A 27596-nucleotide genomic window follows, 5' to 3' on the forward strand; every position below is an offset into this window, starting at 1 on the left:
TGTCTCAGCCTTCCTCTTATTCACGTTTTTGCAGAGGGACGATCGCATGAGGGCTGCGGGTCTGCTGGGAGCCTGCATCCTTGGCTGCGGCCGGTGAGGGCCTTGGGTCTGTGTGCTCAGGGGAGCATGTGGTTGTGAGAGTGGGTGGTGTGTGTGTGTGAAAAAGGGAGAGGAGGGGGGCAGAGGTGCATGGACTGCACCTCTGTGCTCGCACAGACGCTTCCTGGTGCGGCAGGCCTCAGGCCTGAGGGGGTGTGTGCGCACACCCCTGCGGGTGACTGGACCACTTTGCTGAAGTATTTGAGCGTTACGAGGCTAGCAGGGTGGAGGTCAGCAAGAGTTGACACCCGCCCCTTCTCGCTCACTCACTTCCCCTTTCCTGCCCCATATGTCATCTTGGTCCCCCCCGCAGCCTCCTTCCTCCACCCCTGGGCTCCGCCTGGCTTGGGAACCCAGCCTTCAGGCCAGCAGAGGGGCAGCAGCCTGGCTCGGCTGACCTCAGGAAATGGGCTCACTCTCTAGAGTTCCCTTCAGCACTAACAGCCTCATCCTCACCTTCGTCCTTCCCCATCTAAAGTGGGCTGCTAACAGGCAGAACCCACGGCCTGAAATTGTTGTTACTTGCTTGGCGTTCGCCACAGTAAGTGGCATCCATGCATCCGACAAAATGTCAGGTGATGGTGAAAGATTCTCCATCTGTGTGGGCCAGTACAGGAGCCCCACGTGGCTATTGAGCACTCAGTAAGGGGCCAGTGCAACTGAAGAACTGAACTTGGAGTTAATTTGCATTTAAATGGCCCATGGGACTTGTGGCAGCCATGTTGGACTGCACAGGTGCTCATCCCCCACACGTGGCCACCTTTGGCTGGGCTGGTGTTCTTTTTCCGTCCTCCCCAGACCAAGCCAGTGCCTGCAGGTCTTCCCATCTCCCTGTCTTTCCAAGTTCTCGGGGCCGCCCCCCATCTCTGTTTTCCTCTGCACAGTGTGGGGCGGGGGGCAGGGCACTGACTGGAAACCGTCTGTTGCACTGTCCAATGTAGCAGCCACTAGCCACGCGCAGCTATTTATCATGAACTAAAATGAAAGGAAATTAAAAAATACAGTTTCTCGGTGTGTTGGTTCTCTGAGCTGCCATGTCAATGTTCTGTAGACTAGAGGGCTTGAATAGCAGACGTTTATTCTCTCCTGGTTCTGGAGGCTGGAAGTCTGAGATCAAGATGCCAGAAGGGTTGGTTCCTTCTGAGGCCATGAGGGATTCTGGTGTCTGTTGGCAATCTTTGGTGTCCCTTGGCTTGTAGACACAGCATCCTCACCTCTGCCTTCACATTCACACAGCATTCTCCCTGTGTGTGTGTGTGTGTGTGTGTGTGTGTCCTAATTTCCCTGTTATTTTCATAAGGACGCCAGTCATATTGGATTAGGGCCACCTTAACTCATGACATCTACAATGACCTTATTTTCCAAATAAGGTCACATTCAGGGGTCCTGGGGGTGAGGAATTCAACATATAAATTCAACCCATGGCAGTCATGCTACCGCATTTCAAGTACCCAGTGGTGACATGTGGCTCATAGCAACTGTTTCAGGCTCTGTAGAGGCAGAACATTTTCATCATCACGGGAAGTTCTGTTGGGCACAGCTGGGGAGAGTCCTGGCATGTATCTGGGTGCACAATACGCTGGAATGATTCTTACATTTTCCTGATGCCTTTGTCAGATGTGTTTACCTGGGGCGGCAGTAGGCAGGAGGAGGGCTTTGTAGAATTTGAGGTGAGTGGAGTTTGGACCACCCCCAAAGCTCTCAGCCTGTGCTCTGAGCCCGTGTTGAGCTGGCTCTTAGTTGCCCCATCTGCCCTGCCCATTTTTCGGGTTTTAGCTTTAGCACCACCTACTCCGGGAAGTCTCCTCTGATTACTTCCCCTTCTCTAGTCCTCCTCTGGACTCCCACAGTTGCTTGTGAGTCCCTTTGTAGCCCTGACCACCCTGGTCATGTGTCCATCTCCTCCCCTGAACTGTGTGTGAGCTGAGTGGTGATGGGAGACTGTGGTAAAGTCCAGGTCACCACTATGTCCCCGGCACTCGGCACAGAGCTCAGCATACAGCAGGTACTCAGTGACTAGGAGCTTTGGAAACACAAGAATCAGTAGCACTCCTTCTGCTGAGCCTTGAGAACCTCTTCCTCTGCCCCCCCCCAATGCCTTTCCTTCCCCAGCCCTCCTCCCTGACAGTGGCGAAATCATTCCCAAGAATCCTTGTCTCCTGCTTGTTAGATGGCTCAGAGGTCTGTAACCTTTCAGCATTTCTCAGCTCTGCTGAACACCATGGACCTAAGCTTCTTCATCTGTCAAATGAGGACAACGATAGCCCCTGCCCACCTGGATGTTGATAACCTGAGACATAAAGAGGCCCTGGAGCTATTATGTGTGTACTTGTAAAAGAATAATAATAACAACAACAATGCCTTATATATCACTTGGTGCCTAGTGTGTAATCATTTTTGTATTAACTCATTTAATCCTCACAAAACCTCCCCATTAACTCCATTTTATAGATGTAGAAACTGAGGCCCAGAGATGTTAGGTAACTTACTCAAAGTCCCACAGCTGGGAAGTGGCAGAGCTGAGATTCAATCCCAGGCAGGTGGCTTCTTGATCCATGCATGTTACTGCCTCCTCAATGATTAAATGAATGGATGAATGAATGAATGAATACCAGTTCCTTTCCTCCTCAGAAAACTCAGAACCAATGTTAGATATCATTCTTTGGGCTGCCTGTGGTTTCATCTCCACAGAGTAAGATTAGTTGACCCTCCACATTTAAGACAGAAAAACCAAGGCTCGGGAGAGGAGGCAGCATGGGCAGCTATAGGGTTTAAGCCTCATTGTCTGAGCCATGTTCAGGCCCCTATCTTGGCCTGTCTCTGGGTATGTGTGTGTTTATCTTGTGTGTTCATAGCCTGGCCTGGGAGAATGGGAGGCAGATGGAAGAAGAAGGTAATAAACGTTTGTCGATGAAGAGCATGTGGGCCAGAATAACTTCCTGTCTCTTTCCCTGCATTGCCAGGGCATTTCCAACTCCTTGGGCCTAGAACCTCCCTGGAGAGGCCTGGGGTATGGCTGGAAGCAGGGGAGTAAGAAGAATGCCTAGGAAAGGGGACTGGTGTGTTGGAGCTTTCACTGCTCCTTACTTAGTTCATTAACTCACTTATTCATTTGCTCAACGACTGTGTGTGGGGCTCTCTTCTGGGCACCCAAGTCCCAGCTATAAACAGTTGCTTTCTGCCCTTATAAAGGTTCCACTTTGGTGGGGGCAACAAACACCGAGCTAAGGAACTCCCAACAACATTTCAGTAAGGAGCTAGCCATGCAGAAAAGTGGGGGAGAGTGTTCTGCAGGCAGAGCAGATGCAGTAGTCCTGGGGCTGCACAAGTGGGTGCATTCTCATAATATCAACACTCATCGAGGGCTTTATGTGTGCCTTCCCCTTTCCGAGTTAGTTCACGTGGATTATTTGATTGAATTCTTAAACACCTCTCTGGGAATGGCTCTCTGGGAAGAGCCATTGAGTGTTTGATTATTTATCATGTTTGGCAGCTGAGAAAAATGAGGCTCAGAGAGGTGAAGAGACTTGCCCAAGATTTCACATCTGGGAGGTGGAACAGGTGGGACTTGAACCCAGTGCTGTTAATCAGCACAAATGCTACCATATTGGAGCCTGGGATGTCAACTCGCTGTGGGCCAGGTCTGTTGTATTGCTTACCCTGGTTGTGACCTCAGTCTTCCCATCTGTACAAGAAGGTGTGAATTATTCATGCTTGTCAAGATCTCTGGCCCTGAAACAGGGGTGCTTAGGGCGGCCAGATTAGAAAATGAAAATTTGGGACACCCAGTTAAATTTCCATTTCTGATGAATAAAAAATAATTTTTCATTATGAATATTACCCCAAAATGAATAAGCATAAGTATGTCACCAATCCCTGCACGAAGAGTCCCCAGACTACAAGTCCCATGATCTATTGTGTCAACCTTCCAGGAACCTTCTATAATGATTTGAACATTCATTCATCCTAAGATTTTATAGCCCACCCACTGTGTGCCAGGCCTTGTGTTAGGTTGCGGGGATATATCAATGCACAAAACAGACCTAAGTCTTTGCTCTCTCGGAATTCAACATTTATAGTCCTTGAAAGTTTTAAGTGATTTTTTTCGGAGTTCTGTCACGAAGACTACAGCTCCCATGATCCCCTGTGGTCGCTCAATGGGACTACAATTCCCAGGAGACCCAGCGCACCAAACAGGCCTCTCCCTCTGTCCCCAACAATTTTCCCGGTTGCAAGGTCAAGTTCTACATCCGCAGTCGCCTCCCCCTCTTCCCTCAACAAAGACAGGGTTTAAGTAAGCTCCACTGAAGTAGTTCTATTTTGAGTCTATTTTTTGACGTGGAGTTTATGTGAAACTTTAGCAGTTTTAGCCGAACAGCCGACTACAGCTTACACTGGGGAGTAATTGAGTGGGCAACTGGGTGGCACCCACGCAGTGAGAACTACACTTCCCAGGAGGCAGTGCGGCAAGCGGGGCGATCTGCAGCAATGCCTGTAGGACCCCAGGGCTGCCCGGCGCGGTGGCCGCAGGACCCCAGTGGCTACCCATGCCGAGGTGAGTCCGCAAGAGTCGCTGCTGTCGCTGTCCGTGTTCCCGTCCCATCCCGGTCCCATTCCTGCCGCCGCCCCGTGCGGCTCCCCCGCCGGCCAGGATGCTGGAGGAAGCGGGCGAGGTGCTGGAGAACATGCTGAAAGCGTCGTGCCTGCCACTCGGCTTCATCGTCTTCCTGCCTGCGGTGTTGCTGCTGGTGGCGCCGCCGCTGCCCGCTGCCGATGCGGCGCACGAGTTCACGGTCTACCGCATGCAGCAGTACGACCTGCAGGGGCAGCCCTACGGTGAGTGTATCCCGGCCCCCCTTTTGGGCCTCTTCTGGGCCCCCGCGTCCCTCAGCCTCCCACCCCACTCCTCGGTCCCTAGCCCAGCCGGCCTTCCCCGGGCCCAGCCTCCCCTAGGCGAAATGCTCCCTTCCCTCAGCGGGGTCTTTGCCGCTCTTTCCCGAGAGCCCGCCACTCTAGCCTGTCCAGCCGGACTGCAGCGGCCAGACCCTCACCCAGGCCCGGTCAAGTCAGAGCCTGGATTCCTGAACCTTCGCTAGGCTCCCAACTCTCCATACAGTGCCCCCAGGAATTACCCCCCTTCCCGCCTCACTGGCTCCCACATTTTCCCGTCCCAGACAAGGGCTTCATGTCCCAGAACCCACAGCTCCGACTCTCAGGCCAAGCTCCCCCTGCCCCGGACCCCTGGGTTCCCTCTCCAGTTTACAGCCGGGTCAGAGTCCCGTTGCCCAGTCCTCCCCCAGCCTTGGGACACCACCCTGGTGCCCGTCCTCACTGGGTCATAGTCTACACCCAGAGCTTCAATCTCTGTTCTGGTTGATTTGGAAGTGAGCCTCCCTGCCCAGGGTCTGCCAGGTGAGCTGCCCAACGAGGTGCTCCAACCAGCTCCCGCTCTCCAAAGCCCCTGGGTACTGTGGTGCTCTTCCTGCCCTGTCCACGTTCTGTTCCCCTCAGGGCTCCAGAGCACACATTGCTAACCAAGCCCTGGCCCCATGTCAGGACCCATCTCTCTCCAGGCTCTCGACTCTCCTCCGTCCCAGCTCAGGAGCCAGAAATCTCCGAATTCCTTAGCCAGACTCCCCCCACCACTTCCCCTCATTTAGTCCCTGAGCCTTTAGGTTCCTGAGGACTTAATGGACCCCTGTCTTGTTCTCTCCTTTGGTGTGTGCTACCCTCAGCTTCCCTTCCTTATCCCCAGCTTCCTGGAACCCCACTTACTCCCTCTCCCCAGGATTTCTGTATTGTATCTGACCCCAGGACTTGGCCCCTGCACAACTTCTTGCTCCCCACTCCCGCCTCTTCATCTTCCTGTGATGGTCTGACTCCAGTGCCCAAGTCATTTTAAATTCCCTTGGATCTGTTGTTCCAGAATCTTCTGGCCTCTAGGTTTCTCTTCCAGCCTGCTGCTTAGGTTCCCCTCAAGTCAAAGCCTGATTTCCTCATAAAGGAGCCCCTGTCTCCAGTTCTCCAGGCCCCTTCATCCCCGAAGGGTCTGCCTCAGTTCTCTTGGTCTCTCCTCTCCTGTTAGACCATCTCATGCCCAACCTGAAACCCCCGATTCCCAAGCCACTGCCAGGCCTTTGAAGAGCCTTAGTCTCTGGAGACAAGTTCAGACGTCCCCTGAGGTCCTGCGTCTCCACAAAGTTATGTTGTTTCTGTTCAGAGCAGTGTTTGTCAACCCACGGGTCACTGGGTGATGACTTTATGATTGTCACATTGGAGGTGCTCCTGGCTTCTAGTGCAGGGGTGGGGCAGGGATGTTGCTCATCACCTCGCAGTGCCCAGGACAGCATCTCCCAGAGAAGGCTCCAGCCCCAGTGATCTGGCCCCAGTGCTAGGAGAGAACCTTGGGATTACAGTGATGGTTCTGAATGAAAAGCTCTGGAGGGGCGGAGGTGGGGGGCCAGGAGCCCTCAGTGTTGTGGGCACGTTCCTGCTGGTCGACGTTCTCCTGGGGGAAGGGTCCGTGTTGTGCAGTGGAACTTGCTGCGACTGTCACTGGGTTTTGTATTTCCACTGATACGGAAGCCACCAGCCACAGCTGGACACTGGGCACTTGAGATGTGGTTCATGCACAGATGAAGGGAATTTTTTGTGTTATTTAATTGTTGTGAAGTCAAATAGTCATGTGTAGCTGGTAGCTGCCGTCCTGGTCTAGACTTTTTCTTGGTTTCCCAAAGGAATCCATAGTCCAAAAGGCCCAGATCCTAAAGCTCAGTATAACCACTTTTTCCAGATCCTGAGCCTCAGCTCCTTCATTCACCCCTGTCATTCAGTCCCATCTCAAATGGCTCACACTCAGGAGCCTTGCTAAGGGACTCTTGTCTTGCTCCTCCCAGCACACCCAGCTTCTCTCTCTGGCACCTTTGGCAGCTGTCATCTGCAGCCTGGCTGACCCTGGCCTCCTCCGGACCTCTCGACACTGTCCTGCTTGCACCTGATGAGGCCTCCTCTCTCGTCTCCAAACCTGCTCAGGAAACACTGGCTGAATTTGAGGAGGAAGCAGGTGCCAGGTCACCATCTTTCTGAATGCAGAGCCACATTCTCCGTCTCCCCCTGTTGCAGGTCCTGGGGACCCTCTCTCCCTGACCTCTTCTCTCCTTTCCCTGAGCTTTCTTTCCCTTCTCCCCTCTCTTCTCTGAATCCTTTGCTCCTGATCCTGGGGTTCCTTCCCATTCTTTTTTCTGACTTGGTGTCTCCCCCCACACTCCCTCCTTCCTGGCCCCCCATCTGTTGCTCCTAGTTAGACACTTAAACGCTGCCTGCCCTACACGGGGCATTTATAAAGTCTGTGGGTCCCGGGGGTGATCAGAGAGGGCATGGTGGGGCGCCCACCCATCTCATCCAAGTGCTTCTTGTCTGCAAAGCAGGGAAACAGAGGCCTGGCTTGAGAAACTTTGATGAGGCCCCACGAGTGAGGCTTGCATGTCCACACGGGTCACCCCTGGTGATGTCCCCTGCATAGATGTGGGGCGGACCATTGCTGCTTGGGGAGAAGCTGGTGGGATAGTTAGTGCTGTGGAGGGGGAGTTGGTTGTTGGAGGGAAGGCCCCTCAGGAGTCTGAGGCACTGCTGCTTGTTCTCCAGCAGCGGAAAGACCCAGTGTGGCCGGAAGAAGCCCCAGGTCCCTCCCTGCCCGTGGTGCCTTTGAGAGCTGGTCTGCTAGGTCACTGCTGATTGCAGTCTCCACGGTGTCTTTGACACCCTCCTCTACAGTGCACGCCCCAGGCTCCCCACCTCTGGTGCAATTCTGGCTCCGGGTCTCTCGTTTCCCAACTTCCTGTTCACTCCTGTTGAGAAACTGGGCTGGGCAGCTGCCCAGGAAGGAAAGGTGTGTGCTCTTTGTGCTGTGCTGTGAATTGTGTTGAGAGTAATATACTAGGTACAGGGCCGCAGATGTGGCTTCCCCATACTACCAGGTGGACTCTGGCCTTCCTGAGGTGGCTGCTGCTTCAGCAGTGCTTGCTGGGTGCTCGTGTGCTGCGGGTAGCAGCCCACTTGTGCCCATCTCAATCTCGATACCATAGGCTCCACGAGGCCTGAGGAGGTAGGGGTGTTGGCACTCACACTTGCCAGGGCTTCTTCACCTGGGATTGCCCTTGTGCCATTGCTGTAAGTAAAGTTTTGTTGGCACACAGCCACGCCCACTAGTTGATGTGCTAAGTAGCCGGGACAGAACGGGTGTGGCCCAGTCAGGCCAGAGGATTGATCCTTTGGCCCCCAATAGAAAAGATTGTGGGCTCCACTCAGGTCTGGTCCTGCTGTGGGAACCTGCGACTTCTGTCTAGGTGTCCAGGGCCTCCCACCAAGCCCGAATCTCTGCTGGTGTAGAGCCAGGGTGAGGGGGTCACATCAGCAAAGACAGTCTCTGCTCTTGGGGCGCTCAGAGCCTGGGGCACAGTGCCTGGCTTTGCTCTCCTCCCCCTCCTTCTCTGGCCTCGTTTCCTCCCTCTGGAGATCGGGGTCCCGACTCCTGCCCTGCGGGAGCTCCAGGCCCAGGGGGAAGACGCGCACAATTGGCTCCACAGGCTGCCCTCCACAGTTTCCCCACTGAGGTGGCGTCAGAGGCTGTGGGCCCCTGGGAGGCAGAGGCCTGAAACAACTGGGGCTGGAGGTGGGGCCTTCAGGTGTTTCAAGACCTTCAAGGGCGTCCTGAAGGTCTTTGTTGCCCTCTTGCTGCCTAAAGCAGAGGAAAGGTCCCTGGGGATTGGGGGTGGAGTCAGGGTGCCGCCTGGCCCAGGGCATATGGCCCCCCTTCTCTCCTTGGCTGCAAGCCGCCTGCTCCAGAGATGGCCTCCCCTATTCCCACCTGGGACGCTGCTCCTGCTGTGTCCTTCCAGCCTCCTCTCCCCACTGTCCACTTAGGGCACTCTGCTGGAAGCAGCTTTTCTTCCGTCTGCTCACTCTCCCAAGAGCTCATTCCTGGAAAGCAGAGGCAGGGATCTAGGCTCCTGGCCCTGAGCCTGAAGCTTAGCATAGCCCAGCACAGGTCTGCATCTGTTAGTACACGGATGGCGCCTTCCCTGCGCTTCCACCTCCACGACGGCTCGAGGCTGGCTCCCCCGGGGAAGCCCAAACGCTTCCACGTATCCTTCTCTGTGCTCACCGCCCGGGTCTCAAACTGGAGGCCCTGTGGACCCCATGTATTCCCCATATGGCTGGGGGTTGCTTGCTTGCTGCAGCCTGGGCCAGCCTGCAGTGTGTGGAGTGTTCTGGACTCCTCGCTTCCCGGTGCTGCTGCACTGGCCTCCATGCTCCAGGACTTAACCTCAGTAGGGCTTCTTGGGACACCTTTCTCCAGCATCACTCTCTCAGGGCAGCAGTGTGCATCTGTTGTGTGCCCAGGGGACCCCTGCTGGCCTTAGAAAAGCTCTCTGCGACATTCTGGTTCTGACCCTGCTACTTTTGGTTGGGTGGGAGTGGGGGGATTCATTTGCCTGGGGGAGGCTTGTGAGTGGCCAGGTCCATGCCCGTTCTGAGCCTCAGGCTTTCCCTCCCGCTCCAAGTCTTTATCTTTCTTGAGCTCTTGAAAGAGAGGCGGAAGGTGGCACTTGGGCGTAGAGCAGGGAGAAGTTTCTACATGGGGTGACTGCCCCCAGGAGACCCTTGCCCCTGTCTAGAGACCTAGGTGGTTATTGTTTAGGGACATCTGTGTTTGTCATTCCTGGAGGTGCTCTTGGCATCAGGTGGGTGGGGGCCAGGGATGCTGCTCAGCCCCTGACGGTGCCCAGGACAGCCCCCTACAGAGAATGACTTGACCCTGGCCTGTCTGGAGCCTTCTCAGGGTCACTGGGGGACTTAGTGTTTGCTTATATGTTCTCCTGGCTGGAGTCATCAAGAACCCGTGGGCCAGGGGTGGCTGTCAGTGCTAGTTTCACACTGCGGTAACCAAGGTCTCTACCCTTAGAACCCCAGGCTTATTAGAGGGTTAGATAGTAATAAGCTTCCTAGTTGGTGCCGAGGCCCCAGGGAAACAACCAAGGTGACGTTAGAGGGGATGGGGCACCTGGCAGGAGGGGCCAGAGAGAGCAGGACAGGGCCGGGCCTGGAGTTTGGGTTTGCCCCAAGGTTGTTGGAGCTTTAGAACAGCAGGCCTGTGGATTTGCTCAGGAAAAGGGTCTCAGTCTTCACTCGGGTCTCAAAAGGTGCTGCAGCTCTCCAGGGTTCAAGTGGGCACTGTGTTCCTGGGCAGTGGGATGCTGGCTGTGGCAGACTCAAGTTGGGCGTGTGGGCAGAAAGCTGGTGGGACTCTGGGGGCTCCCGAGTCAGCGGTCTCTAGGCAGAGGTCTGGGATCCTGCTGAGGGAGTGGTTCCCCTTCTCCGTCCCTCCCACAGGCACACGGAACGCAGTGCTTAACACGGAGGCGCGCACCATCGACGCGGACGTGCTGAGCCGCCGCTGCGTGCTCATGCGGCTGCTGGACTTCTCCTACGAGCAGTACCAGAAGGCCCTGCGGCAGTCGGCCGGTGCCGTGGTCATCATCCTGCCGAGGGCCATGGCCGCCGTGCCCCAGGACGTCATCCGGGTGAGCCCCTGCCCCCACCTTCTGCCCAGGCCAGGGTCCAGAACATTCTGTGGAGAAAGGACTGCCTGGGTTTGGAGTCGGCTGTGTGGCGAGTCATTTTACCTCCCTGAGCCCTTGCCCTTCCGGAAGCGGACGGCGCCTGTTCCCCTTCATCACTGGTCTCTCTGGAGTGACTTTTGCAGGGGACACTGGGTGATGTCTGGGGACATCTGTCGTTGTCACAACTGGAGGTGCTATTGGCATCAAGTGGGTGGGGCCAGGTATGCTGCTCAGCACCCTACAGTCTCTGGGACAGGTCCCACAGAGTGACCTGGCCCCGATGTCAGCAGTGCCCAGGGGCAGAGATCTGCTTTGAAGGAACAGGGTCTGATGGGATTGCCCCCAAACTCTGTGTCAAAGAAGTTTTTGCAGATGAGAAAGCGGTGTGGGGGTTGGGTGGGGGAGCCCACACTTTCTGGAAGCCAGCTCTGCGCCGGGCAGGCAATTCGTGCCCAGTGTCCATACGGGTCTTGGACATCAGCTTGGGAAGTCAGCACCCGTTGCCCACTTAGAGCTGAGGACGTGATGGCCAGTAAGGGCAGGTGGCCCACGGTGACGCCAAAGCTGACCCAGCCTGGCTGGCCTCAGTGCCTGTGCTCCCAGCCTACTCCCTCCCTGCTGCGGCCCCTGGGCATCGCCACACCGCACCCGTCCCTCTTCCTTCGCCGCACTCCCCGGTCCCCCTCCGGCCCCTTCCTCTTCTGCGCAGTCCTTGCTTCATTAGCTGCCTCAGAGGAGGCAGTCTTTCAGGCGCAGGCCTACCTGCCCTCCAGGGACAGCCGTTGGCTATAAGTCACCTAAACGTGTGTCTCTTCTACAGCAATTCATGGAGATTGAGCCCGAGATGCTGGCCATGGAGACCATCGTTCCCGTGTACTTCGCTGTGGAAGACGAGGCCCTGCTCTCCATCTATGAGCAGACTCAGGCTGCCTCCGCCTCCCAGGGCTCTGCCTCTGCTGCCGAAGGTGGGCCAGAGGCCGCAGGACTGGAGTGGGTTCGTGGGGAGTCCTCCCTGTCGAGGGCCAGGTCACCCCGTGCCACTTCTGAGACCTTAACACGTTACCCGTATTACAGCGCAGGTTGCCAGGCCCTGCCCAGACCTGTGTGTCACAGTCTCGGTCTGCTGTCGGTCCTGCCTGCAGAACGTGTCAGGGTCGGTCAGCAGCCTTCTCGGGGGAGGAGAAAACCCATTTCCTCTTTCCAGGGACTGGGGGTGCCATGCGGAGCTGGGAGCAGGGGTGGGTTGCTGTGGGGAGAGGGACAGCACAGTTGCTCAAAGAATTGTAGCCGGTAGGAGCCACCCACTGCTCTGTTTCCACCTGTTGAAGTGGCAGGTGTTACAGGAACAGTCACTCAGAACTGATAGGAGTGGACGGACAGGCGGGCTGGTCCACGTGGGGAGACCCAGCCAGCTCTGTGGGGAAGTGGTTGGCGCTGTGTGTTTAAGCTTTGGGCAGAGTTTCGTTCTTCCTGAGCAGGTGGCTGGCTGCGTGAGCCGCTAGATCGGGGGTTGGCAAACTAGGGCCCTCAGCTGCCTGCCTGTGCAAATAAAGTTTTATTGTCACTCAGCTACGTCCATTCGTTCCCAGCTGAGTGGCTATGGCAGAGCAGAGCCGAAGAATCTGCCTCTCTGGCCCTTTACAGGGGAAGTTCGTCAGCCCCTGGTCTAGATCAGAGTCTTGGCGGCAGCCATCTGTGTTGTGGCGGCGGGAGCATGAAGTTTTGGAAAGACCTACATTTTCAGTTAAAACAGAATAGAGGAGGAATCTTCTGCTTAGTAGGGTATTACATAGTCATTAAAACTGACATCGGGCAAAGTGGTAGCAGCATGGAAAAATGTTTATTTTACATTGGTAGGTGGAAGAAATGGCAGATAAAAATCATCAATGTTGATCACAACTGTCTGTTTTAGAAATTCATTAAGACTTAGAAGAAGTTGAGAACCTACCCCAGCGCCTGAGGGTCCTCCAGGGTGACGTCTTACGTGCCCGTACAGTGTGTGTGTGAGGACGTGAGTGGCAGCAGGTCCGAGGTGGGAACGCAGGGCTGATTGCAGCCCCTGGCCCGAAATGCAGAGGCAGGTGTTTCTAGTCAGGAGTGAGCGGGTCACGACCCTTTGGGAGCTCAGGCTGTGTGAGCCTTCGGCACGGGACTGGGGGGTCGTGCGCCGCCCGGTGGGAGACTCCTGTTTCCCCGTCACCTCTGACCGCTGTGTGGAGGCTGAGTCAGTCCTTGGGAGGCTGGGTCAGGGGGTGCACGTGCCTCTAAATTTGGAATGGAGGCCTTAGGGCCCTGCAGAGTGAGGGTGCTCCCCACCTGCCTGGGCTCAGGGAGACTTTCCCCAGCTCTTGTCCTGGCCGCCCAGCCTCTTTCCCGTGTCCAGTCATCGCTTTGTGTTCTAGTTTGTGAGGTCAGTTCTGCACACCGCTTTGCATAGGCTGAAAACCTAGGGTCCAGGGTGTTGGGGAACCCTTGGGCTGACCCTTCCCTGCTCCTGTCCCCAGTGCTGCTCCACACTGCCACTGCCAACGGCTTCCAGATGGTCACCAGCGGGGTCCAGAGCAAGGCCGTGAGTGACTGGCTCATCACCAGTGTGGAGGTGAGTGCCTGCTCTGTTGCTGTGCCGAGACCGCTGTCCCGTCCTCAGAGTCCGCGCCGGTGCCCAGTGCCCAGTAGGCCACCAGCGAGCACTTGGAGCTGAGCGTGCTGGTCCCCTCAGCCCTCTGCTGGGACCGGACTGCCTTTAGCACTGACAGGGCTTCTGTGGGCCCAGGGCTCCAGGGGTTTACACCAGATGGTGCGAGGCTGCTCAGCACTGTCCCCCATGTCAGTGCGCAGACTCTGGTAAAAGTTGGGGTGCAGCCACATTGTCAGCCATGGCTCTCCCTTCAGAACTAAGTGAGTTTCCCTCAGGGCTGCTTAGCACTCACAGTCAGTCGAGAATCCCGTGCCTTTCTGTGAGTAATTTTTGAGCTCCTACTGTATGCAGGGGGCAGTGGTGAGCAAGATGCCATCCCTCCCTAGAATTTCTCCTGAATTTTCTGAGAGGCACTCGGGGACGTGTAGGCTGAGAGGCCTGGGGCCGAGCGAAGCGGTGGTGAGGGCAGGGCGGGGTCCTGGGTGGAGCCGGCTGCCCCACCGAGACCGGGGAGGGAGGAGAAGACACAGCGGCAGCCGGCAGCTGCCAGAGAGGCCTATTCAGGCCGATGGGGAGCTGCTGCAGCCTCTGAGCAACCGACACAGAATCAGACGGGTGCGTGTTTTGGAACCGTGTGAGATGCGGTGGTTCGGGCGGAGGGAACGTGTGCTGGCAGGAGGCCTAGTTGTCAGACCCCAGAGGCCGAGTTCAGCTGCAGTGGGTCCGGTTCCCTGGGGGTCCCAGGGTGGGCCACTGAGGGTCTGGTGGGCCCCTCTCACCGTGTGGGGCTCTCTCCCAAGCTGCCAGCCTGGCTGCCGTGGCCTTTGGCTCTGTGAGTGTCGTGCTGCCATGTGCCCTCTGCCGTCCCTGTTGCTCACCTGGGAAGCAGGGTCAGGGAGGATGTCGGGGTGCTTGGACTCCCCTAGCTGTCCCCAGCTCATGTTGGGACCCTGACTTGCTGGGGCTCTAGGGGCTCCATTCACAACTGCATTGTTTTTCCTCATCAGCAGAGCTCTGCCCCCCAAAACAGGGGCATGTAGCTCAGCCTCTGAAGGGTGGCCTTGGTTTCCAGGGGGAGAAGCATGGTGCAAGAGGAGTGAGCAGATTCTTGTCGCTAGAGCCATGGTCAGCAAACTGCAGTCCTTGGCCAAGTTTGGCCCTGAGCCTGTTTCTATAAATAAAGTTTTATTGGCACCTAGCCATGTCCACTTGTTCACATATCACCCACGACTGACTAGTCATGACATCCCATGGAGCCAGCAAAGCTAAAAATACTGCCCCCGCCCCACTCCCACTGGGTGGGGGAGCCGGGACCGTTGTGGTGATCAGGGCCTCTGCCGGCTGGTGCTGCACAGACTGTCTTTCCACAGGGGCGGCTGACGGGCCTGGGCGGAGAGGACCTGCCCACCATCGTCATTGTGGCGCACTATGATGCCTTCGGAGTGGCCCCTGTATGTATACACTTGCCTCGGAGGAGGGGAGGGGGACCTGTTCTCCCACACTGCTCTAGCCGGGCTCGGGGGCAGAGGCGGCTGTCTGTGGGCAGCAGCAGCAGTCAGAGCAGCGGCACCGACTTGGAGGCCCTTGAGGCATTACATCAGCTCCCTGTGAGGACCCCACAGAGTGGGTGGCGTCGTGGAGCTGAGACAGAGGCTAAGCCAGGGCGGGTCTTGTGGCCAGGATCCCACTGCAGATAGGTGATCAGGCCAGGAATAGAGCCCAGGGTGTCTATGTGGCTCTTCAAGGTAATTTGCTGGGAGGACCCTGGACTCAGCAGGTGCTCGTCCTCATGGCTCTGCTTTGTGTAGGGGCAGGGCAGAGCAAAGGGAGCCAAGGGGAGAGTGCAGGCAGCCGTCGAGGTGGGGATCAGGTGTCTCATGGTGCCTCTCCAGGTGGAGTCCACAGGACGCACTTACTCCCGCAAAACAAGGTGTGACAATGCGTGTGAGGAGTGGTCCCCAGGGGTCTCATTGGAGACCCAGTGCCCAGGGTTTTCACTGGGGGCCAGTCATGCGGGGCGCTCTGCCTGGCGCGTGCCAGATCCCGGGCTCCAGAAGGAGAACACGCACGTGATGCACCGCGTGTTTGCACAGGCAGGGAGCCCCCGGGTTCAGTTCCGGGATGTCACTCACAGGCATCAGTGGCGCGCTCAGCCCCACCCCCAGGCTGCAGGCCTCTGACTCGGGCCCTGCTCTCAGGTTCCCCAACACAGTGAGATCTGGGTGCATGCCAGGTGTGACTCCACCTCCTTCGTCAAGAAAGTCTGGCTTTGAAAGAATAGTCAGTGAACCAAGCAGGGTGCTGACGGCAGGTGGACCTGCAGCCTGGTGCGAGCTCCTGACTGTGCCCGGGCCAGTGACAGCTGTTCCAGAGGCCACGCTACCTGGAAGGCCAAGGCCAACCTTGAGAACACCTGGACCAGTGGGGCCCAGTGTCAGACCCTGAACAGTCAGCTGAGAATGCTTCTCAACTTGTTCACTATTCCTTTTTTAGACATTTTTGTCCTAATTTTTCACCGTCTGTGAAATTTAAAATTTTTTGAAATATAGGTTCTGTAATGTAAAATTCACCCTTTTAAAGCATACAATTCAGTGGTTTTTAGTATAGTCACAGGATTGTATACCCATCACCAATATCTAATTCCAGAATGTTCCATCATCCCTAAAAGAAGCTGCATCCCCATTAGCAGTCTGGGCATCTCACGTAAATGGAATCACACAGTATGTGGCCTTTGGTGTCTGGCTTCTCTCGCCGAACATCATGAATTGAATTATGTTGATACGACATATGTCGGTTTATGAACCGTGACCTTGGGAGGTTCCCAAGCCATTATGGCATCCCAAGATTTTCACCCCCAAGAACCAGTCATGGCCTCTTTGAAGTACTGCTTTCGATCACAGAATCCAGCTGATGGGGGTGGGGGGAGGCTCTCAAGGCCCAGGAGGCTGGTGGCCTGGTTGGAGGGAGCCGGTGCCGCTGACTGCCCCCACAGTGATGGGTGCGAGGGCCCAGGTGCACGTGCTGAGGCTGACAGAGGCTGCCCTGGTGGCACAGCCACCTGCCAGGCACAGACAGGTGCTGTGAGCAAGGGACTCAGAAGGGTCTCGAGTGTCCAGGGCTCCTCCCTGTGAACACCAGGGTGCTGGCAGCTCTCCCAGCTGTGCTCTGAACGTGGACGAGGGGCAAGATCAGGGACAGAGTGGGTCGCAAGTGCTGTGGGGGGGGGGGGTGACGAGGTGCTGTGCGTTACTGTTGGGGGTGACTGCCAGCCTTGTCTTGCCCGCCCACAGTGGCTGTCGCATGGCGCAGACTCCAACGGGAGTGGCATCTCCGTGCTGCTGGAGCTCGCACGCCTCTTCTCTAGGCTGTACACCTACAAGCGCACCCATGCGGCGTAAGTGACGGCCAGGTGGGCGGACTGGGGGCCAGCCGAGGCCCCGAGCTGGTGGGGCCATAGCGGGTGCATTTGAGCCCCAGGGCCCCTGTGCAGTTCCGGCCCCAGGAACATTGTGTGTGTGTGTGTGTGTGTGTGTGTGTGTGCGCGCGCGCGCACTCACTGGAGGGCCGCCATGGGCCAGGCCTCCCCCAGGCACTGCTCGGAGTCCCGCCCAGGAGGCCCAGCTACTGTTAGTCCCGGGGAGCGTCGTGGATGCCTTCAGCTGCAAGTGATAGAAGCACTCGATAAAAAACAGCCACTTAAACTGGGTTCCTCATCCCAGCACTGTGGACACTGGGCCAGGGGGTTCTGTCTGTTCACCCGCACTGTCCTGCCCTGGGGCAGGAAGGGGCTCAGTGAGATTGTCAGTCCCCTGGAGCTGTGGTCACCTCACGCTGCACGTGGGGCCAGGGTCGCTGAGTAGCAGACATTCATGTTCCCAGTTCTCTGGCCTTGGGAGCTCACAGAAGCCCCTGGAGCAGTGATTCTCACCCCGAGGGGACGCTGGTCCATGTCCCGGACATCGGTGGTTGTCAGAGCTGGGGGTGCTCCTGGCGTCAAGTGGGCGGGGGTCCGCAGTGCTGCTCAACACGCCAAGGACAGCCCCCCAGAGACGGCCCGGCCCTGATATTGGCAGTGGGCAGCAGGGAAGCCCTGCCCTAAGGGGTTTTGCACTCGGGGGAGACCACCTCCTCCTTGTTGAGGACCTGAAGGGTCAGCTGCCAGAACTGACACCTCCGCTGTCCCCACCAGGTATAATCTCCTGTTCTTCGCCTCTGGAGGGGGCAAATTTAATTATCAGGGGACAAAGCGCTGGTTAGAAGACAACCTGGACCACACAGGTTAGTGGCCCCCAGCTGGTACAGGACAGGTCAGGGACCCTGGTTCTCCCTCTGCACTCCCGCACCCCTCACCCCCTGCCACCTCTAGTCAGCCCTTGCTGCTCCCGCTCCCACAGATTCCAGCCTGCTCCAGGACAACGTGGCTTTCGTCCTCTGCCTGGACACCCTGGGCCGGGGGAACAGCCTCCACCTGCATGTGTCCAAGCCGCCCAGGGAGGGGACACTGCAACATGCCTTCCTGCGGGAACTGGAGATGGTAGGTGCCCCGGGAGCACAGGAGCCTTCCAGGCAGCAGCTTGACCCAGGGCCAGGCGTGTGCCCATTTCACAGAAAGGCCCCCTGAGGTTCTGAGAAGGGTGGCAGCGTGTCACAGGGGACTCAGACCAGGCCGGGTTATCTGCCCTACTGTTCCTCATTAGCTAGTGTTCACCATCGGCCAGCTATCAGAGCAGGTGTTTTGTAGACCCTGGGGCCTTGCATGAGCTTCAGTTGGATTCCTGGGGCGGGGGGCAAGTGAGTTCCTCCCCATTTCCAACTGCAGGAGCTTTAGGGAGGGACGTGGGACGCTCCTGGCTCTCGGGGCCTGTGTGAACATTTGTGAAACGAGCTCAGTGCACGGGGTCCCTCTGCAGACTTGGTGGGATGTGGCTGGGACCCTGGGGCGAGGCAGTGGGTGGACTGACTCCCCGACTGTGCTGCCCACACAGGTGGCCACTCACCAGTTCCCGGAGGTGCGCTTCTCCATGGTGCACAAGAAGATCAACCTGGCGGAGGACATCCTGGCGTGGGAGCACGAGCGCTTCGCCATCCGCCGGCTGCCTGCCTTCACCCTGTCCCACCTGGAGAGCCACCGGGATGGCCAGCGCAGCAGCATCATGGACGTGCGGTGAGTGGGGCCCCGGGCTTCCCGCTTTCTCGTAAAGCTGTCTTTCTGCCATCTGGGTCCTAGGAACAAAGCTCTTTCTTTCAGAGTTGGGGGGGCTGGCAGTGGGTAGATGTGGGTGCCTGGGGGGAACAAGCCACTGTGTGGATGGTGGGGGAGGGGCTGGCACTGGCCTGGCAGCTGAAGAAACAGGAGGGCGGTCCCCCTGCGCTAACTCAGCTGCTGGGGACAGGGAGGACACAGCGAATGGCCTGCCCCCACCCCAGGCCCTGGTGCATGCCTTTCAGGCCCTAAGCGCCTCAGTTCGCCCTGTGGCTTCTGCGCCCAGGCCTTTGCACAGTAGTGCTTCGGCCTGGAGAGCTTGCCCTGTCTCTGTGGACCCTCGTGCCTCCTTGGGAGCCCTCCCAACCAGTCCCTTTTTACTTCACCCTCTGGGACGATGGGTGTCTCTGGCTGCTGTCATTTTAGGGCCTTGCATCCCCTTGGTTCCCCCTGCTGGCATGACAGCCCTCAGTGGGGCCAGGGTTTCATGGTGGTGTTGGCTGCCAAACACAATCCTGGGAGTGTCTGCCTCTGCCCTGTCATTGGCCACTGGTGGGCAGTGGCCTAGCTACTGGACGAGTGTCAGTGAGGGGGCGGGAAATGAAAAGGTAGTCCTGGGGGGGCCCAGGCAGCCTGATGACGGGCCCAGAGAAAGAGAACAGGCACAACGGGAGTATTGGCAGGTCGTGGAGCTGGAGGGCTTCTTGGAGGAGGTGGCATTGAAACCAAGGGACATGAGTCAGGAGAAGGGTGTTCCAAGGCAGAGAGAGCTGAGAGTGAAGGAGAAGTGGAGGGAAGGAGAAACAGAGACCAAGGAGTGAGCCAGGCCACCCCCTCCTTGCCCCTCCCAGTGAGAGCTCAGCATCTCACACCTTGGATCAGTGACATTTTACCTCCAAAGTGCCTCTTTTTGGGTCTGTGTTGTCAGCAATCCTTGGTATCTCTTGGCTTGGGGCCAAACCACCCAAATCTCTGCCATTGTTGCAAATTTTCCTCTTATAAGGACACCAGCCATGGGATGTAGGGCCACCCACTTTAGTGTGGCCTCATCCTCACTCACCACATCTGCAGAGGTCCTGCCTCCCCATCAGGTCACATTCCCGGGTTCAGGTGGGTGTGGATCTGGGGGCATAGTTACCTACTACTGGGTGTAACGTTGACTTTGCCCTCAACAAACCATGGAGGCAAGTGTCCTGACCACCCCATCCCATGGTCCAGGTGAGGAAACAGGCTTCAAGGGGGTCCAGTCATTTCGGGCATTTCGGGGGTCCAGTCACAAGGAGCCCTGCCTGCTTCTCTGCACCTGCAAATCACCCCCGAGGGTGCTGGGCAGCCTTTTGAGGAAGACAGGGTGCCCTGTTTTAAAGTGGAATCTGGCCCTGACTGGGTGGCTTAGTTGATTGGAGCATCATGCTACACACCAAAAGGTTGCAGGTTCGATCCCCAGTCAAGGCACAAACCTAGGTTGGGGGTTCGATCCCCAGTCAGGGTGCGTACAGGAGGCAACTGATGGATGTTTTTCTCTCTCCCCACCCCCCTTCTCTTTCTCTCTAAAATGAATAAACATATTCTCGGATGAGGATTGAAAACAAACAAACAAAAAACCCCAGAATCTGAGGTGTGAAGAGGTGCCCACCCTGCCTGAGGAGGCCGTGACTTTTCTTACTCCCATTGTCATTGATGTGTGATTGTGTTTGCTTTTTGGTGATTGTCAGTGGTGCTGACTCTAAATATTTATAGATTTGTTTCACACCTGCCCTTGAAGGTCCCGGGTTGACTCGAAAACCCTGACCCGCAACACGAGGCTCATCGCGGAGGCCCTGACGCGAGTCATCTACAACCTGACAGAGAAGGTGAGCCCCCCACTGGCGAGACCCCGCTGTGGCCTCGGGCCCTCCACAGGCCCCACGTGGGTCTGGGCTGAGGGCCTGTCCCTTCCTCTCATTGCAGGGGACCCCCCTGGACATGCCCGTCTTCGCAGAGCAGATGGTAACCAGCGGGCTGGGCGGGTGGGGACCCTGGGGCAGTGCTGCGCAGGGGTCCCGTGACCATGGCCATGTCCTTCGTAGCAGATCCAGCAGGAGCAGCTGGACTCCGTGATGGACTGGCTCACCAACCAGCCCCGGGCCGCCCAGCTGGTGGATAAGGACGGCACGTTCCTCAGCACACTGGAGCACTACCTGAGCCGCTACCTGAAGGAGGTGAAGCAGCACCACATCAAGGCTGACAAACGGTGAGGCGCGGGCGGCCCCTGCCCCAGGCTCATCAGAGGTGCAGCTCCCAGTGAGCACACTCCTTCGGAGTCTCTGCGCCTCCCAGCGCCCAAGCGAGCGAGCAAACGGAACAGGAGATAAGAGACTACAGGGTGCCGGTCAAACTTGACAAACAACAGTCCTAGACAAACAACAGATTGTTTTTTAGTGTAAGTGTGTCCCACACAGCATGCTGAAGGCCGATTCTTCATTATCTCAGTCCACGGAGGACTGACGTCCTGCGTTGCATCCGGCAGCCCTGCACTACCCCCCTCCCCAGGGCTGAAAGGACCAGAGATCCCGTTGCGTTCTGCATTAGGTGGCTTGTGCCCGGTCTCGGTGTGCCCTTAGGGCGCTCCTCCCCACTGCCAGCCCCTGGATTGTCTTTTTTCTGCTCAAGGCTCCCGAGCTCCTCGGTTGTGCTGAGCAGGCCCCTCAGGGTCTGCGGTAGCAGGGGCACCTGGGGGTATCCACGGGCAGGAGACGTCCCCCAGAGTGTTCGTTGCCCTTGCCGGCCTCAGCCTTCCTCCCGGCTTGTGGCACTCTTGGGAGACAGAGCGCTTAGATGAGGCTGAGGCTGAAGTGGGTCCACGGCCGTGGAGCCAGGGTCTCCGATTCCCAAGCCACGGCCACCCGCCCTGTGGAGGAGCACTTTCTAGACAGCACAGTGGCCGTGGTCATCGTCTTCCGCTGTTACAGAGTGTACTTGAACACCCAGAAGAGCAATAGAGAGGAAGGGGTTTCGGAACGGAAGGTAGCCCTGCCCCAGGATGGACAGCGGCAGCCTGGAGGAGGTGCACACATGGGGTGCTCCCTGCCACACTGCGGGCAGGCGGGACCTCCAGGTGGTCTGGTGTCAAGGGGGGGCGTGTGCTGCAGGACTTGGCCCGGCTGTTGGGGTGAGTCCACTGAGAATGCACTCTCCCCCAGGGACCCCGAGTTTGTCTTCTACGACCAGCTGAAGCAGGTGATGAATGCTTACAGGTGAGCTGCTTTGGACCAGGAGCCTATGTCCCCTGGGTTACCATCCAGGGGACTGGTCCACAGGACAGCCAGGGGAGGGAGTCCCATATCCTCCCCTGACCCCTAACTCCCCTCTCTCCAGGGTCAAACCAGCCATTTTTGACCTCCTCCTGGCAGTCTGCATTGGCGCCTACCTCGGCATGGCCTACACGGCAGTCCAGGTGAGCTCGGGGGGCTCGGGTGGGAGAGTTGGGCTGGCCAAGCGTGTCCTTGCCCCCATCCTGCCTGGAAGCAGGTGACTGCACAGGTGCCTGGGCCTTCCCTGGTGGGGTTTGTCCCCAGCCTCCCTCGTGACCACTTGTGCCCTCCTGCTGCCCCCAGCACTTCGACCTCCTGTACAAAACAGTTCAGAGACTGCTCCTGAAGGCCAAGACACAGTGACAAGCACCGCCGGCCCCCCGCCGCCATCCTCACCACCCTCGGTCTGCAGGGGCTTGCCGAGACCCCGAATTACAGAGCTTTTCTGTGTTGCTCTTGAAGATTTGGGGGATTCTTTCTCATTTTTGTCCTTCGAACTCCTTGGAGGAGCATTCACTGGAACTCTGGGGCCAAGCCACGGACTTGGGAACAAGTCGTGGCCGAGCCTGTGGCCCGGGAGGTGGCCCCGCAGCCCACAGGGCACTAAGCTACGCTGCAGCAGGAAAGTTGTCCGGCACAGCCTCGGGGCCGCTCCTGCGCGGGATGCTGGCCACAGCCAGCACTGGCCCTGCGTCTGTCCTCCGAGCTGTCTCCGCCCCCCCGGTGACGCGGACACTCTCCTCATGCCTGTCTGAAGAGGGCGGCACCAGCCTCTGGGTCCCCAGGTTGTGGCTCCTCCCCGGGCCAGGGCTGAGGGACATGCCTCCCCTGAACCACACTGGTGCCCCGAAGACCCAGCGACGTGGACATGCCTCCCCTGAACCACACTGGTGCCCCGAAGACCCAGCGATGTGGCGCTGCCCCCACTCTGGCGCCGCCCTGTCTGGCCCTGCACCCATCCCCTCACTGGAGCTTCCAGCCTCTGCTCCCTGTCACTGTGCCCTGGGGAGAGTGGCATCTCCCTGAGCTGGCTTCTCTGTTGGAGCCTGGGCTCCCAAGCCCTGGCTGTCAAGGGGGACACGGGTGTCTGGGGAGGCCCCAGGGCCAGAGGCAGCCCCGGAGGAGGCCCTGGAGGAGAGGCCCCGGGCTGGAGGCCCACTGGTCCTTCTGCTAACTCACTCCTTAGCCCATCCCTGGGGCCTGTTTTCTCATCTGTTAGAAGGAAGGTGTGTCCTGGGCAAGCAACACCCATGTGGGGGTGGTGTACCAGACAGTGCTGGCTGGAGACGATGCAACTGTGGGACCCAGAGGGGAAGGCGTGGGCTTCGTGGGAGCTTGTGCCCGAGCCCTCACTCCACAAACCAGGTGCCTCATGGGGTGGGAGCTGCTCTCGTGGTGGGGAGGAGGCCTCAGCACCAGGTGGACCTCAGGGAAGTGCAGGTGTACCGATTCGTGAGCAATATAATCAATCAAGCGTTACGTGCTACAGGGAGGGTCAGGGCTGGGGAGAGGGGGCTCTGGGCGCTCCAGGGAGGCCTGAAGTAGCCTAAAGGGGCTGGAGGCCTGGCCCTCCCACCCCTCCCCTGGCCTGCCGCTGCCCCTTCCCCACAGCCCACCAGCAGGAGGGCCTGGGCTCCGCTGGGGACTCTTGTCTCTGCCCCTGACTCCACCTTGGCCGGCCAGCCCTCCCCTCCCTGAGCATGAGCAGCCTTCCAGGCTCCGGGTGTTGGCTGAGCCTGGCCCATGGGAAGGCCAGCACGGGGGCCACAGGTTCTGCCTCGTTCAACCTCGTCTGGCGGGCCAACTTCCCCAGAGACTGGTGGCTGGATGCCCAGCCACCTCTGGGGGCTCATCCTTCCCCTTGTGACAGCGATGGGTGCACCATCTGGGGTTGCCCGACGGGGGTCCTCCTGCAGGGCAGCTGACTGTTCAGAGCTCAGGCCGGTTGTGGGATGCAGTCCGACGGTCAGAAAATAAAGCCATATCGAACAATCGTTCTCGAGTGTCCTTTCTGGGGGTGTGGTCGGGGCTGATTCCTGGGGCTGTGAGAGGGTCTGTCCTCGGCTTGTGGACGCATGGCCTTGTCTGCCTCCTCCGTCTGTGTGATCTTCTATGTGGGATCTGTGTATGTGTTTGTGTCTGATGCGGACACTGGTCGTGGGGGGCGGGGTCCACCCTGCTTCGGGCACGCTCACCTCACCTAACAACACGTGAAGACCTACTTCTCAAATAGGGTTTCATTCTGAGGTTCTCAGGGGACATGAATTTGAGAGGGCACCATTCAACCCAATACAGGGTTGGGGGGGGCTCCAAGCTGTGTAGAGGCCCCTCCAACTGGCAGGCCCACCTCTCAGCCCCACACCAGGCTCTGGGGATATCCTGGCTTGGGCGCAGCCTCCGGGATACTCTGGGTTTATGGGGTGCTGTCATGCTGGGTATGGGCAGAGGGTCACAGCTGTCTTCCCCCTGCCTTCCTCCCACTGAGGCTAAGTGGGTTTGGCCTCAGCGTGGATGCGGGTAAAACTCGCCCCATTTCAGAAGAAAGGCCAGCCTGTCACCTCACATTAACAGGCACTCGTGTTTCCTTTATTCTTTTTACACAAGAAGTCCCACTGAGTATAGCCAGGGAAGCAGAACCACCACCAGCCCGGCTGGCGAAGGTGGCTGCCGTCGGCACGTCCGTGTGCTTTCTCCTGCCTCCCGTGTGCGTGCGTGGGTGGGTGAGCACGCGCAGTCTCACTGTCACGTTCCCCCCTCTGCCGGGTGCTCAGGAGGAGAGACCCTGTCGGGGCCTGCAGTCCCCTGGGGAGGACAGGTAACAAAAACAGGTGGGGCAGTGATGGCTCCCTGAGGCTGGGGCTTTTGAATGAAGTCAGTGACGGGAAGGGTCCAGCCGTGTGGACGCCCAGACCCATGGTCCGGGCAGAGGGCACAGTCGTGCTCAGGCCTCGGGCAGGTGGAGGCTGGTGTGCCGGAGGAGTGGTGGGCAGGCCTGTGTGGCTGGAGGGGAGCCAGGGCGGAGGTGTCAGGCCACTCAGAAGGGTCTTGGTGGGGTGTTCCCATTTCACTCTTCAGTGTGATGGGGCCTGTGGGGAGGGATGGCCGAGGAGAAGAGGGTGGGGCCTGGCTTGCACCTGGGAAGGTCACTTGTGCCCCAGGGGCGACTGTGAAGGTGAAACGAGGCCAGGCCGGTCACGCCAGGTTCGTTGGGGGTCGGGCTCCCTCGGCCCCATGAGCGTGGCCCTTGGTCCCAGTCACTTCCTGGGTGGCAGCAAGCAGTTTGGGCAAACATGTCCTCCGCCAGGACCCCAGAGGGGTCCCAACCAGCGACTCTGACCTCTTCCCTGGGGGTCTTTGTTTTGAGGCAGTAAAACACGAGTCAATGCCCCCAGAACCACTTCCGTCTCTCCCCCTTTTACCCAAAGGCGTGGTCCACTGCCACACCCCTTCCGTTCTTGAAAACGTTTTTTACAAACAGACTTACGAACACACGAACAACAGTCAACATTTTTCTGTACGGCTTAAACATTTTATATAGGCAACAGCTTACTGGCCTTATCTTGCGTTGTCTGTTTTTGAAACCTCTGAAACAGCTTCACTGATCTCTAATCAGATACCATCAAAACGATGAACAGAGTCCTCGCTCTCAAAGTTTTTTCTTGTTCTTTTGTCGTTTCTCCTTTGCCCCACCCCAGGCAACCACTGATCTGCGGTCGCTCCATGTTAGTCAGCCGGCATTTCTTAGATTTCTACCTGGATGGGGTCACGCCGCAGGCGACCTCCTTACCCGGCTGCTTTCACTCAGCGCGGTTATCCGAGGCTGGCGCTGTGGCGGCGCCCGCAGTTCATTCCTTTCTCATCCCGAGTCTGTCCCGGGGCGGTGGGCGCACTGCAGGCGCTCGGGTGACGTCACTCCGTTCGGTGTCGTTTCCTCGCAGCGTCGGAGTGCGGCCTGTGGGGACCGATCCTGTCGTGTGTCGTTTGGCTTACAGTCGCAGAACTTTTTGATGGCATTACGTGAGGACTCAGGGTACCATGGTTTGTTGTCAGTTCACCCGTTGAGAAACATTTAGGTCGTTTCCCAGTTTTGGGTGTTACCCATCAGCTGCTACAGGCATTTGTATACAGTTGAATGCATGGACATGTGCTCCCATTTCTCTTTGTTAAGTGCCCAGGAGTGGCGTGGCTGGGTCTCATCATTGGTGTCTTAATTTTTTTGAAGATGACATTACCATTTCATGTTCCCGCCACCAGTTCCTCCGTGTCCTTGCCAATGCCCGGTGTGGCTGTCTCGTGCGTAGTGCTGTCGCCGCAGCTTTAGTTGGTATCTTCCTGTTGACTGTCTGCACATCTGTATCTGTCTCCCACATCTCTGGTGTGTCTTCCTCTGGTGACATGCCTGCGAGAGCTTTTGCCCATTTTCTACAGGTTTTCATTTATTGACTTGTGTGAATTCTTTATATATGCTTGATGCAACCTGCTTTTCAGCTATACATTTGTAAATATTTTCTTCCAGTCTGTGGCTTGTCTTTTCATTCACTTAAGTATCTTTCAAAGAGCAAAAGTTCTTAATCTGTATCAAGTCCAAGGTGTTGGTTTGTTGTTTTATGAATTGTGCTCCGGTGTCAGTCACACCTGGGAACTGTTTCCCAGACTCAAGGTCACAAAGATCTCTTTCTGTTTTCTTCTAAAAGTGTAATAATAGGTTTAGGTTTTACATTTAGATTTCTGATCCATTTTGTGCTTTTTTTTTAGGTATTGAGGTTTTTAAACTTAGGAACTGATGTTTAAAAATTTAAGCCCTTAAATCCATACTTATTTTTACTTGGCACACTTGTTATTTAGCTACAAAAATGTCTGTTTTCTTTGATGATGATGAAAATAGCATGAAAATGAAAAGAAGCAGTGACATCGATGCCGTGAGGAAGACCGAGGTACGGAAGGGATCAGCCCCCACTTCAAAAATGTGTTGCAAAATACGGAGCAAGTTTAGATTTTTACGTACGAATATCCCAGCCATTGTCCCAGCACAATTCGTTGAAAAGACTGTCCTTTGTACCTGTTTTTTAATTTATTTTTTAAATCAACTGATGGCTGCATGTGGATCAGTTTCAGGACCATGTGTGTTCCCACTGACCTGGTGCCTCTTCTTTCGCCAACACCGCGCCGTTTTAGTTACCTTGGCTTCCTTGCAGGTCTTGAAGTTAGGTAGTGTGAATCCTTCCATTTTGGCCTTTTCCAAAGTTGTTTTGCCTATTCCAGTTTTTTTGCACTTCCACATGATTTTGGAATCAGCCTAACAATTGTTCTTTTTTTTTAAGCCTTGGGTTTAACAGGGATTACAGTGAATCTATAAATCAGTTTGAAAAGAACTGTAGAACTGAGAAGTTACTAATTGCAATGGTTAATTCTTTGTGTCAACTTGGCGAGGCCATGGTGCCCAGCTGTTTGGTCCAACATCAGTCTGGATGTTGCTGTGAAGGCATTTGGGGGCATGGTTAATATTTAAAACCATTGACTGAATAAATGTCACCCTGTGGAACACGGTGGGCCCTGTCCGGTCAGCCGAAGAGAAGGTCCCAGGAGGAGGAAGGAACCCAGCTCAGGGCACCTTCAGAGGCAACACTGGCTCCTGCTGGGATTTCCGGGCTCCGGGCTTCCCCTGGGGGTTTCCAACCACCCAGCCCGCACCCTCTCTCTACACACATGTCCACCTGTTCTGCTTCCGGAGACCCCCGACT

General features: G+C 57.0%; 1 protein-coding gene across 2 annotated transcripts; it reads left to right on the top strand.

Moving 5' to 3' along the window:
• Nucleotides 1–4314: 4314 nt before the first annotated feature.
• NCLN (nicalin) lies at nt 4315–23849 on the top strand. Of its 2 annotated transcripts, none has more exons than XM_028521657.2 (15): nt 4315–4935; nt 10492–10682; nt 11542–11686; nt 13226–13320; nt 14730–14810; nt 16650–16753; nt 17549–17637; nt 17754–17893; nt 18345–18523; nt 20328–20415; nt 20513–20551; nt 20635–20795; nt 21745–21798; nt 21920–21998; nt 22159–23849. In XM_028521657.2, exons 1-15 carry the CDS (start codon nt 4752–4754, stop codon nt 22216–22218), a joined length of 1689 nt encoding a protein of 562 aa, XP_028377458.1. In that variant the 5' UTR covers nt 4315–4751; the 3' UTR covers nt 22219–23849. The 2 variants fall into 2 exon arrangements, with proteins under 2 accessions (XP_028377458.1, XP_028377457.1); XM_028521656.2 differs by having other exon boundaries at nt 4317–4935; nt 20632–20795.
• Nucleotides 23850–27596: the final 3747 nt, after the last annotated feature.

The sequence above is a fragment of the Phyllostomus discolor genome, chromosome 8 (genome assembly GCF_004126475.2).
Source record: "Phyllostomus discolor isolate MPI-MPIP mPhyDis1 chromosome 8, mPhyDis1.pri.v3, whole genome shotgun sequence".
Taxonomy (NCBI): Eukaryota; Metazoa; Chordata; class Mammalia; order Chiroptera; family Phyllostomidae; genus Phyllostomus; species Phyllostomus discolor.

What these genes read in the sequence shown, in the direction of transcription:
- NCLN (XM_028521656.2), top strand. Translation starts at nt 4,752, where the DNA reads ATGCTGGAGGAAGCGGGCGAGGTGCTGGAGAACATGCTGAAAGCGTCG. An exon ending in CCTGCAGGGGCAGCCCTACG is followed by an intron (nt 4,936 to 10,491) that starts GTGAGTGTATCC and finishes TCCCTCCCACAG; the next exon opens with GCACACGGAACGCAGTGCTT. An exon ending in CTCTGCCTCTGCTGCCGAAG is followed by an intron (nt 11,687 to 13,225) that starts GTGGGCCAGAGG and finishes TCCTGTCCCCAG; the next exon opens with TGCTGCTCCACACTGCCACT.